Here is a 14,268-nt window from a genome sequence, read left to right on the forward strand (position 1 = left end):
TCATCTGATTTATGTATTTCAATCAAAACTATTTCTCATCGACTTAAAAAGTACTCAGAAAAGTACTTCAAATGAATGATGGAATGAAGGCATGAACAAATGAACTAACATTCGAATTGAAAATGACTGGGGCAAATGCGAAAGCGAATGGAACCTGAAGTAAAGTAAAGTGAAGTGAATGATTAGATGTCGGTATATGGATAAATAAATGAATAAATGATTGGTAAACTAAACAGTGGAACTGTGTTATAGGAAAAACGATTGTGTAATGTAGGCATTAGAGATTTTATATTTAAGAAGGTTTGTAGTATTCCATTTTAAACATCCAAAGAAAAACGACCTTTGGTTTAGTAGAGACACAAACTCTTTTCCGCCGTTACTCATTAATGGGTTAATTGGATGTAAAACCCAGAAATCTCTTCATCCTATACCAATATCAACATATCCAAACAATCCTTCCTAGACACCAACAATGATCTAAAATTAGTAACAATTATTACTTTTCGAAAAATTATAGTACGCCATTTTAAAACCTACTTCATGCTCAATTGCAGATACCAACAGAGACCTCAATATCAAATTTTCATCCGCCAAATAAAACTTAGTACTATTCGTACAAATATATGAGGCATTTCCAACAATCAGTAATCTTTGACATAGTACCATTCAGTACTTTTTGTACAATTATAGTACAAATTTCTGAAAACAACCACCTCCATATACGCATGAACAGCGAATCTAAAACCCAATTTCAGATTTCACGCACTATATGTTTCCCCAAATACCAATTTGTACCAACTATTGTACTATTTAGTACTGTTCGTGAATATATAATACGCATTTCCATACCCACCTCTTTATAACAAACCTACTAACCACAGAGACCCCAACACAAAATTTAAAAATTCTGGCTTTATTCGTTCACTCTAAACTAAACCTTTCCAAGTTTAGTACAGTTCCTCCACACAGTACATATTTCCAAAACCAAACTTCATATATCAAACTTAATTTCCAGCCTTAATTCTCATACAAAATGTCGAGTTCTTAGCTTGGTACCATTATACCATTTTAGAACATTTCTTAAATTTAAAGTTCGAATTTCCAATAACCCTTTGGTTATTTCCAAATTTCAGAATTCCAGCTCTATCGGTTTACTAAAATCGAAATTGTATCAAATTTATTACCATTTAGTACTTTTCATGCACATAAGTACAAATTAATCCATATTCCAATTCTACACTCCGCCAGTGATGTTAATTTCAGAATTCCAGCTCCTTCCGTTCCTCCAAATTCAAATTGTAGACAATTTAGTACCGTTTAGTACTTTTCGTATACATGAGTACTCAATTCCAAAACTACCATCATACATCGACTCTACTCCTCAGCCTTGATTGTCATTCCAAATTTCCAGTCTTTAGCTCCAACAGTTCACATGATACCAAATGGTACCGAATGTAGTACATTTTAGTACTTTTGATACACTGTAGTGCGATTTTCTAAAAACCCTTTGGTATATCTATCATACACTTCATCAGTGACTTCGTTCCAAATTTATTTCTGCTGCTTCCTCAAACACAAATTTTACCCTATTTAGTAACTTCATTTTCATCTGACCCCTTCCGACCAAGAGTGACCCTCACCCAAAATTTGAAGATTCTATCTTCAGCCTTTTCGTCGTTTCTGAATCTTTAAGTCAGTCAGTCAATTACTTAACTTTTTTATAGTGTTAAGGGTATTATGTCTGTGTGCTTTTGCTTGTAACATGAAGAGGGAAGCGAGATAGACCCATAGTTACTTTTGAGGATATTCATAGAATCACTTTCCGAGTCGATTTATGCATGTCTGTCCATGTATTTTTGTGAACAACCACAGGTCGCATTTACTATCAGATTGAGATGAAAATTTTCAAGTAATATTTGTTTAGCCCAAGGACAAACCCTATTGAAATAGATGGGAATCGGTTCAAATTTAGATATAGCTCTCAGTCCACTAGTCCAAAAGTCCTACATTTTGGTAGATTCGATCGAATTCAGTTTAGAAGCACGTACATTAAATATAGCGAAAATCGATTCAGATATAGCTATAGCTCTCATATATATTTTTCATCCGATTTGGTGTATAAGTCCCTCACATTCTTAGATATAGCTCCCATATATATCTTCAACCGATTCCGGGTTAATTGTTCACTAAATGGTCAATATCTGCCCAAAAGTCCTGAATTTTAGTACATCTGACCGAGTTCAGTCTACAATCAGGTACATTCGGTTCAGATACAGCTATTGGTGCTTAAGTCCCTCAAATTCGTAATATCCATTCGACAACAATTATATTTGGTACCAGATATATTATAGAGCTCGTAATTACTTTTAACACATTTTATCGAGATCGGCCAAAATTTGGATATAGCTCCTAAATATCCTTAATGCAATTTCAGATTCATTGTGCAAATAATGGCTAATATCAGCCCAAATGAAGTGAATTTCGGGAAGTAAGTTTACATTTTGTGGAACTCGGCTCCGATATATATTTTTTTTAATATAATCCTATAGCAATGTTATTTGGTATAAAATTTTAAAATTTCTCCGTCAAATTAAGTAAGATTCGATTCAGAATTGGATATGCCTCCCATATATTAGTTCCCTCTGGAACCAAACCATAACTACTCTAAAGTCAAATGTTGATGGGTTGTATGATCTACTTCAAATAAATATGTATAGTGGGGTACGCCCCTCCAGACTTTTGACTTTTCCTTACTGGTACATTTTGTTAATTTTTGTCATATTTTTTATCTTATGCGATTTTTTCAATTTGACTTACAATTTTGTTTTTTAAAGTTTTTTTCACACCCCTCAACATTATATACAGGTCACAATTATGGTCCGATCTATTATTATACCCTTGTTTGTAACAGGCAAAAGGAAATAGACCCATAGTTCCTTTTGATGATCTGCATAGAATCACATTCTGAGTCGATTTACGCATGTCCGTCCGTCCGTCCGTCTGTCCGTCCGTCTGTTCGTCCGTCCGTCTGTCCATGTATTTTTGTAAACAAAGTACAGGTCGCATTTATTGCCCGATCCAGATGAAATTTTGCAAAGATCTTTTGTTTGGCCCAAGGACGAACCCTTTTGAAATTGGAGATAATCGGTCAAAATTTAGATATAGCTCCCATATATATCTTCGTCAGATTTGCCTTTTATTGTGCACCAAACGTGTAATATCAGTCCGAATAGTATGGAATTTTGCAAGTACGATCAGATTGGACCTGAAAATAAGTATGCCAAATTTAATCGGAATCGGTTCAGATATAGCTATAGCTCCCATATATATTGTTCATCCGATTTGTTATTTTTGTCCTCCCCAGCCGTAATATACACTCTGTAACAACAATATTTGGGGAAATATATCAAATGCAGCTCATAAATACGTTTGTTAAATTTTATCGAGATCGGTTCAGATTTGGATAAAGCTCCCATATATAACTTCGTCCGATTGACATTTTATTGTGCACCAAACGTCTAATATTTGCCCAAATGGGATGGAATTCGGCACATGCGACCTAATTGAGTCTAGAAGCTAGTATGCCAAATTTGGTGAAGATCGGTTCAGATATAGCTATAGCTCCCATATATACTCTTCATCCGATTTGTTATATTTGTTACCCACAGCCGTAATATGCACTCCGTAACAACGATATTCAGGGAAATATATTAAATACAGCTTAGAAATATCTTTGCCAAATTCTATCGAGATCGATTCCAATTTGGATATAGCTCCCGTATATATTTTTACCCGATTTCAAATTAATTGTGCACCAAATGGGCGAATTTAAAAGATACAAATGCTTCGGTACATTTAGTCCTTTGAACTTTAAATTATAATTATAATCATAGCGTGTATGATTGAATTCTCCCATAAAAACTTTTAATTGTTATGTGGAGCTCTACTAAATTAGCAAAGTGGTGTAGGGTATCATAAAGTCGGCCCGCCCGACTTTAAGACTTTCTTTACTGGTTTTTTAAGTCAATTTGACTTACAATTTTGGATTGTGACTTCTAAATTTTCTCTATTATCGTCCGATCCCCACGGGGTAGGGTTAGGGACAGAGTTAAAGCCTCTTATTTTTGAAGTTAAAGCCTCTTAGATTTTGAAGTTTAAATGGACCAAAAAAATAAAATTTTCCTGGTCTTTCAAATGGATTTGGACATAAGGGGGCTTCCAACATATTGTAGGCACGACTACAGCCTCTGATTACTTGTTTATTAATATAGAGATATACAAATATATAAATAACTTTATGCAAAATGCTTAATATGTATGTTCCACTGTTTCTTTTTACATGATTGTAGATTGTAGTATCTAAGGGAATGGAATGCTTCGCAATTCTACTCAAATACAATGTAGCACACATTTCTCTTATGAAAAACATTCCATTGAGGTGCAAGCAATAATTTGTTTATAAGTAGATCAGCACGAAGAACCGAATCATGGGGCGGGGGAGGTAGATTCTAATATCTTTACAGCTGACGATGATGATGCTGGAGTTTGTTTGTAACGTTTTCAGTGATAATACTGATGTACCATATTGATTTGCCTGCCTATCCGGAGCAGTTGCTGCATAAAACAAACATATCTCCACACGTACACATCATGTATATATATATATCTACATATAGCAGTTGTGTGTACAAATGTACCTACAAGCAATGATTTTATTTCAATTACTCGTTATAAAAACAACAACTACAACAAACAGGCAACAACTCATAGAACATTTTTCAATGTCAATGTTTCAATTTGTAATGATTGGTAGGAAACATGCTTACATCCATCTGTAAATGGAGTACACACACTCACACAGCCATACATTTTCAACATTTCCATTCATTTAAACTTACATTCACTTGGAAAATTGATGAAGCTGAAAATGAAAACATACAATTTTTCCATAAAATATCTTACATGCTTGAGATTATTTTCAAGCTTCTCTTAGCTGCAGAGGTTGTGCACAGAGCGGCAATGTGAAGTTGCATGTGTTTAGGTTTTAAAGTCATCAATAATAGACCTATTTCATGGAAGCTACTACAAATATCATGAAGTTACATATTTAGATAATACATCTGCAAAATGTAGCTATTTGTTTACATCGTTTACAGAGCTTACATGCACATGTACATATAAATGATTTTATGTGTAAAGTTCTTATTGACAGTACACTTGTAAAAAATTCACATGAGGTGGGAATATAAAACGCAGCAATTGTTCACTAGATATTCGAAATTTTCAGTAGATGTATAAAACCATAAATACTTAATGACAAAGAACACCGAAATCTGAAATGTATATCAACTTGGACTACGTGCTTCTCTTGTGGCAGTTAGAGTTTGAATATCGACTTCTTACATTATCACTTCTTTTGTTAATAATCGATTACTTATATATTTTGACTTCTATTATGATTATTAAAAATTTTGACCCTCTATGTTGTCCATATTGTCCATTGCGCCAATATTGTCGGACCTAAATAAATATGATATAAATATTGCGACTTGTCTTTATTCCATTTCTATACTTCATCGACCGGGGCCGACCGTTGAATACCCTACAACACTATAATAAATGATACAGTTTATACAGGCCAAATACTCGAAAGAATTCCACAAGATATTGTGACAAATAATAAAAGAAAACCATCAGGTTTCGTTCTCTAATTTTCGAGTAATAGAAACTTGAACTAATTTGCTCATTTCCAATTTATAGGTAGATGTTGCACGTAAATGGTCTTCCTAGATCTGGAACCGATATTTCCCAAAGACCTATAATCTCTCAGAAGTGGCAAAAGATTAACATTTATTATTGGTTTTTGACTAAAACGCATCTATATGAGATACAGACATTTGACTATATTCTTCAACGAAATCAGCCTTAACGAAATAGTCAGAAGTGCGTCTTTCCTGTATTTGTGAATTCTCCTAAAAGACACTGGAATGGATATTTTCGTATTTTGTCTACAAAAGTTAGCAAACTATTTCACACATTGAATATTTTTGGATGGCCATCCAAAACTATTTGGCTTTTGCAATGTCCGGTAACCTCCATTCAAATGGGCGTGAGGATCGGGCGATAATTACGACTTGCTGACAATTTTGCAGTTTTTTTGTCCATTTCAACCTCTAAATATATGGCGATTATCTCCAAAAAGAGTAGGCTTCTATTCTGACCCTCATCTTATCCCCATGCAAAATTTCATAAGGAACGGGCCATAAATGCGATCTGTATATGATATCCTGATATTCTAACTACTTAGTTTTGTTAGCTGTGGAAATATTACCAAATGTTTAATTCAAAATGAAAATATGCCAAAAATATGACAAAATTGAAAAAATATGAGAAAATATTACAGAATCAATATTTTCATCTTTAGAAAGATATTTTTATGCGATTTTTTAGACGTTTTTTCTTTCCTGCCAAGAGGCCATTCTGAATTAATGAGAATTGTCGGAATCAGTTCAGCCGTTCTCGACATATAAGAGATTTTTCAAGCATATCTCCTTTGATAGACATATATATCGCATATATTTTGCTATATATCCGATTTGATGGATGTTAACATCAATGTAAAGATCAGAAGTAACCTTGTCATGGCTTTTGATTTCGCCGGGATTTAAAATATTCGCGGTTTAATGAAAAATTTTTAATTTTTTCAACACAAAAGATATGGTCTATTTTACCCGCTAAATATTATCCGATGACCACCCAAATTGGTAGGCTTCTTCCCCGCCCTAAAAACTATCTATCAAATTCCGCGTCGATTGGTCTATAATTGCGACCTGTAGAGCAACTGCAAAATCAAGAATTTTTTCAGTTTTTGGTCCATTTCAACGCTTAAATATTATGCGATCATCTCCAAAAGAAATAGGGTTCTATTCTGACCTTAACCCCACCTCCAGTTTCAATTTCGTGAAGATCGGGCCATAATTGCGACCTGTAGAGTGATTACAAATTAACATGGACAGACGGACAGACGGACATACGTAGCTAGATCGACACAGCTCGGCGAGCTAGGAAGATCCATATATACCTTCCTATATGGGAAACCAATATTTCGAGGTGTTACATAAATTCTGGCCCAATCAAACTTATAATACCCCCAACACATAGTGTTGTAGGGTATAACAAGTAAGCAACGGCTATAGTCGTGCGGGGCCGACCATGTGATACCCTACAACACTACAATATGTTAGATGTCTAAATACATTTTGGAAGATTTCGATTTTGAAATTTTGTCATAGAGCACTGCCATGGTATTACCCTTAGCATTTTGACCAGGGAAATTTGCCCAATATTTACGCACTCCGTCGTGCTGTTAGTTGTTGTAATCCATTTTATAGCTAAATATAATCCAATGGTCATCCAAAAAGCTACACTTCTTCCCTGTCCTAAAATCTCTTCTCATACAAAATTTGGTGTCGATTGGTTTTAAATGGGTGATCTGGAAATTTTTTCTGTTTTTGATACATTTAAACCCCTAAATATTTTGTGACCACCTCCGAAAGCAGGGAGCCCCTCTGTATCTCCAAATTTAGACTCCTCTATATGATTTGCTTTTCTACGATATTTGGCTATATTTGTCAACTAAATAAGCATAAAAACGGCAGAAGTTCGCCTTTTGAGTATTTCGGATATCGCCTGTAAGTAATGCTGGTATTTTTTCACACAAAAGTAGTGGTCCATTCTACCTGATGTCCTAACCTAAGGTGAAAAAATATTACAAAATATTATAAGTCAAATTGAAAAAATCGCATGCGATAAAAAATATGAAAAAATAAAAATATGTCACAAAATACCACCAAATCTATATTAACATCTTTATTGGCATATTTTTCTGCGATTTTGTTAGATTTTATTCTTTTATGTCAAGCGGGCATTCTGAATTGACAAAATTTGTCAAAATCGGTCCAGCCATTCTTGAGATATAAGCATTCAAACTAACATCCCCTTCCTTTGTATATACACATTGTATATATTTCGCTATATATAACCGATATATTTACTATCGGCATCTATGTAACGGTCAGAATTGACCTGTTCGTCTCTTTGTGATTTCGCCGGGATAAAAACTATTCGCGGTTTAATGGAAAATTTGACATATATTTAACACAAATGTCATGGCCTTTTTCACCCACTAAATATTACCCGATGACCACCAAAATTGGAAGGCTTCTGCCCAGCCCCTGCTCTAGCCCCGTGCTAACTTCCGCTTTGATTGGTTTATAATTGCGACCTGTCGAGCAACGGAAAAATAAGAAATGTTTTCAGTTCCAGATCCATATATACTTCCTATATGGGAATTCAATATTTCGTGGTGTAACATAATTTTTGGGCCAATCAAACTTATAATACCCCCAACATAAAGTGTTGTAGGGTATAAAAATCGCATGCGATAAAAAATATGGAAAAATTAAAAAAATGTCACAAAATCAATATTAACATCATTATTGGCATCTTTTTGTGCGTTTTTTTTAATATTTGATACTTTTATGCTAAGAGGGCATTCTGAATTGACTAAATTTGTCAAAATCGGTCCAGCCATTCTTGAGATATAAGCATTCTTGCTAACATCCCCTTCCTTTGTATGCACACATTGTACATATATATGCGAATAATCCGTTGTAAAAAGGACCGAGCCATGCCCAACTGCTGAGATCGGCGTTTTTGGGATGTTCTTGGGGACCTCTCAACACTGGCTCGTACGGCAGCGATATTCTCGGCCGATCGCCTTGGTCGACTTTTATATGGACTCTTCGGATTTGAAAGAGCCTTACCAGTCGAAAATTTTTCGTATAAACGCTTAATGGTGTTCTTAGAAGGCGCACTTCTCACATCTTTTAATGTTTTAAAAGCACGTTGAGTTTTCACAATCGACTTCTTGTAAATTTCAACTATTTCAGAGCGCTCGCGTGGCGAGTATTGATACATGGTAAAAATCTGCTTGGACTGACGCTTCAAACGCGGTTATGGCGTTGCCAGATGGGTCCGTCGAATATGGGCAACCCTTATACTACAAGTGCATGAAAAGTATTATATTGGAAAATTTTTGTTAAAATTAAGTCCAGCTCAGAGATGGGCCCTATCGAATCCCTCCTTGTGGAGCCTCACACACCAAAGTTCCAAATTGTCGAAACAAATATAAATCTCATGTGAAATTTAAAGATCTGGTTAAAACTCCGAAAATTGTTTTTTTCCTAGATTTTGGTTAGGACCAAAAATCGTACTACTCTTCATCCACAAAGGCTCAAAACCTCTAAATCTTTATTCATGTAAGTATTTTCATCAAAACTTGATTTAGAATAAATGTGGCATATATCGATCAAAATCTTCGGATTTTTCCTCCACAAACTGATTAAAATAAATTATATTTGGTACGATTAAGTGAAGATAAATGTGATTAAAGTGAAGATAATTTTTTCGCAGTGTATATTGGAATGTTTGTGTTTTTATTTAACTTCACTTGTTCATCTTAATGGAAAATAAACCTTCGTTATTTGATGTTACGGTTCGCCACCTTTAAATTGATATGGATTTTCCATTGTTCGTTGTGATCTGCTTACTGCAGAGTGTAAAGGATAAATTGTATTATTTTCAACAGATTAAAACATTCAATTTTTCTTAATTAATTGAAAAAAAAAAATATTTCTGATCTGTTATTCCGATGCTCCTGTATAAGCCTCGTGAATTTTAAAGTTTTGAGATTATAAAAATTTCACTAAAAAAAGTTCAAAAGCTGGTACTTATTTTCACATCAAAGCTACCAAACATGCGAAAATTAATTTTTATGCGTTTTGGTTTCAAAATTGGTACTCTTTGTATATCTTGTAGCACGTTAAAAATACGATTTTTTGAAATGAACATAAAAACATACAAAGTTTAATATCAAATTTTCTTGTTCTCAAATTAAATTAATTGGTACCATCATGAGCTTTTAATAGTTCTGATGGCTGGTATCAACAATATTCTTGTCCGTAGAAAATGATATATGCGCTATGTAGTCATATGTCTGATGGTATAACAAGGTGTATTGAGAGCAAAAGAGAGAGCAGCTGATCTTAATCGTCATAAATAAATTATATTATAAGGTGTTGTCCATAATTAAACGAAATATAAGAAGTTAAAAATCAGTAAGTTCGGCCGGGCCGAACTTTGAATACCCTCCACCATTTGGAACGAATTTAGAAATTTTCGAAGAATAAAATCCTTAATATTGCCGTTATATTGGGTAGGTAAAATCATCAAAATATGGTAATAGGGAGGAACCATTATTGGGAGCCGAATATAGGGAGTACTCGTATATGGGGCCTATACGAAGACCTGGACCTGCATAGACAAATTTTATGTTACAGACTGTAGTTCCCATACGAACTCTAAATACGTAATTTGAAACAATTCCGGTTAATAATGTAGCTAAAATCATCAAAATACCGAATATAGGGAGGAACCGTTATATGGGGGCTATACGAAGATGTGGACCTGCACAGACAATTTTCTGTCTTAGGCTGTAGTATCCATTTCGAACTTCAAATACCTAATTTGAAACAATTCCGGTGAATAATGTCGCATAAAAATACCGAGTATCGGGAGCTACCTTTATATGGGCGCCATATAAAAACGTGGACCTACATTGCCCATTTACAAACTTAACCTGCCTTCTGAAATGTAAACATGTGTGCAAAATTTTAGCCTTTTATCTCAAGTCGGTTACTCCTAATTTCGGTATTTTTATGATTTAAGTAGTATTTTTCAACGGCCTTTTTTGAAAATTTACATTCACCTTAAAAATAATGGAGGGTATTCAATGTTCGAACCGGCCAAACTAACTGTTTTTTCTTTACTTGCTAAGTATTTCTATATATTTATTTTCCGATTGAGATGAAATTTTCTAAACAATATTTGTTGGCCCAAGGACGAACCCTATTGAAATTGGTGAGAATCGTTTCAAACTTATATATAGCTCCCATATATCTTCAATCGATTCAGGCTTCATTTTGCACCAAATGGCCAATATCAGTCCAAATGACCTGAAATTTTGGATATGTGCAGATTTTTATGTACCTTCGATATACATCTTGATCTGATTTTTCAGTTCTTGTCCACCATATATATAATATCAGCCCAAATTGGATAGATTTTTTCATATTCAACCCAATTTTTCCATTTGGCGAAGCTCGGTCCGGTATATCTATTGCTCCAATATATATGTTTTAATATAAAACTTATCGAAGTCATATCATGCACTATACAACAATGTTATTTAGTACTAGCAAAAGTGCAAAAGCCTCCGTCAAATTTGTTTAAAGTCGATTCCGAGTTCCCTAATTGTGACTACCTTTAAGACTGATAATCATTCAAATATACCAACTATGGTATGATCTACTTCACATAAATTCCCAATACAATTTTTTTTTTGTTACGGGAGCTCTACTAAATACGCATGCTTTATTCCAGAACCTGCAAGATTCTACTACTTTTGCAATTTTTCTCAATATCATAAAGGGTAAATCGATTATCGTAGAAAAAACGTTTACATTATTCCAATTCTCGAACAGACAAATAGTAGTGTAGGGTATTCCTTAATTTTATATTTTATCAGCATAAAATTCTATGGCGATGCGTTCGTCTGGTAGACGTTTTGGTCTATTCCCCCTATATAACTGTACCGGCAGATTGGTTGTTTTAATCACAATTTTAACAACAATTTCCTGTATATTGGGATTGGTAGAACTCTCTTCTATATATGTCCAAGTTTTGGTATGATTTCCATAGAACTGTACCTGTATTTAATATCGTTAGCCACAGCTTCCACTAGATTTTTTTTAAATTTGGAGTTCTCAATGTGTACAACTTCCTATGCCAGAAAATATCCTGTATAGATCCACGTTTTCCTATTTTGATGATTTAAGCTACATCTTTCATGGAATAAACTAACATTTCGTGCTTGGAGTTCACAAAAGGATTCCCCTGATAATTGGCTGTAGAGGTCCTCGCCCATAAAAATAACAATCATTCGATTAAGCCTAAGTATTTGGCAATAACAATAATAAAGTAACAAATCATATACGAATTTTTTATACCCTCCACAATACATAGTATGGAGGGTATATTAAGTTCGTCATTCCGTTTGTAACTCATCGAAATAATAATGTAGACCCAACAAAGTACATATATTCTTGACCAGCGTAAAATTCTAAGACGATTTAGCCCTGTCCGTCCGTCTGTTTTAATCACGCTACAGTCAAAACGAATAAAGATAGGAAGCTACAATTTTGCACAGATCTGTCTTTTGTCTGAAGGCAGGTCAGGTTCGATGGACTATATCGGTCCACGATATCGTATAGCTCCCATATAACGGTACCCCTCGATATTCGGTATTTTGATGATTTTAGCCACATATTTCAACGGAATTGTCTGAAATTATACACTAGGAGTTCCTTGTGAGCAGTTTACACCCTGAATGAGAATTGTCTATATAGGCCCACGATATCGTGTAGCCCCCATATAACGGTACCCCCGATATTCGATATTTTGATGATTTGAGCCACATTTTTCAACGGAATTGTCTGATAAACCACACAAGGAGTTCATTGTTGGTATTTTACCCCTGCATGATAATTATCTATAGTGGTCCACGATATCGTATAGCCCCCATATAACGGTACCAACCCCGATATTCGGTATTTTGATGATTTTAGCCACATATTTCAACGGAATTGTCTGAAATTATACACAAGGAGTTCCTTGTGAGCACTTTACCCACAGAAAGAGAATTTTCTATATAGGTCCACGATATCGTATAGCCCCCATATAACGGTGCCCCCGATATTCGATATTTTGATGATTTTAGCCACATTTTTCAACGGAATTGTCTAAAATCCCACACAAGGAGCTCCTTGTGAGCACTTTACCTCCTGAATGAGAATAGTCTATATAGGTCCACTATATCGTACAGCCTCCATATAACGGTACCCCTCGATATTCGATATTTTGACGATTTAACCACATTTTTCAATGGAATTGTGTGAAATTCCACACAAGAAGTTCATTGTGAGTACTTTTCCCCCAGACGTAGATTCGTCTGTATATGTCCACAATATTGTATATCACCCCAATATATCGGCACATTACGATATTCGGTATTTTTAAGATTTTAACAGAATTTTAAATGGATTTAATCTTTTTGAAAATTTTCTCATCCGTTCCAAGTGGTGGAGAGTATTAAAATTTCGGCTCGGCCGAACTTAATGCTTCTTTACTTGTTTTTTTTTTTACATTTTGAGAGTTTCTTATAAATGGTGGATCGATGTAAAACGGTTTAAATAAATTGCATTAAAAATATTCCAACACATTTAATTTTAAATTTCAACATGATACCACGTTGTTTGCGTTCAATATCAAATATTCCATTCAATGCCGATAACAATTAGAATAGCTTTACAAAATCCCTTCGAACAAGAAAACAATTGGAGGAATGCACAACAACCAATAATCCCATGATATTTGTACCGAGCAACAGCAAACCATACCACTGCCCCAGTTTTCATGCATTGTTCTCGGCGTATCCGAAAAATGGCAAATAATCGTTTTGTCACTGAACTGAACTCACTGACACCACGCTTCGAAGAACTGCAATTGACTAGCATTACCAGGACACGTGATCATATTGAGGGATAATTCCATTGTCACAGCTAAGACCACCGCAAGAACAGCGGAAACAACAGCTGGAGCAGCATCATCTGCTGCCTGAGTCTTTACCGTAATAACAGATATCTTTCGTAGCCATTTAAATGCTTTGGCGGCACTCCTGCCTCTGGGGAATTTAACATAAATATGATAATACAATTTTCATCTAGTTTTATGGCTATGGCGACTGAGTGCCTGACTCTGTCGTACTCTTCTTCGCAATAATCGTCAATACCAAGCACCATAGTCGTCATTGCATTGCCAGCGATGCCATTGCATTCATTGCAAGGACATTTCCGTGGCATGACTGACACACAAATGGCGCAGCCAACCTTCTGCAGTGAAATGAACCAAGTCTTGTGCGACCAAAGTGCAGCGCACAAAAATGTCAAAGTTTATGTGTTCTCCGTACAATGCTGAGACGTGCCTGCGAACTTACCATTGACTACGCACAACAATAGACATTGCATTTGCCAAGCAAGACCTTTTGTAGTTACAGTGCAGTGCTGTGATGCGGCGATGAGAATCGAATGG

The 14,268-nt window shown here is 35.0% G+C and overlaps 1 protein-coding gene across 1 annotated transcript in view; it reads left to right on the top strand.

Annotated features, from left to right (window-relative positions):
- LOC131805727 (uncharacterized) overlaps positions 1-13,725 on the top strand; it is a 69,343-nt gene extending 55,618 nt beyond the window's left edge. The window contains exon 2 of the mRNA XM_059129281.1: positions 13,568-13,725. Coding sequence (XP_058985264.1) covers positions 13,568-13,725 — 158 coding nt within the window. The remainder of the gene's footprint in view (positions 1-13,567) is intronic.
- Positions 13,726-14,268: the final 543 nt, after the last annotated feature.

This window comes from Musca domestica, unplaced genomic scaffold (genome assembly GCF_030504385.1).
Source record: "Musca domestica strain aabys unplaced genomic scaffold, Musca_domestica.polishedcontigs.V.1.1 6, whole genome shotgun sequence".
NCBI lineage: Eukaryota > Metazoa > Arthropoda > Insecta > Diptera > Muscidae > Musca > Musca domestica.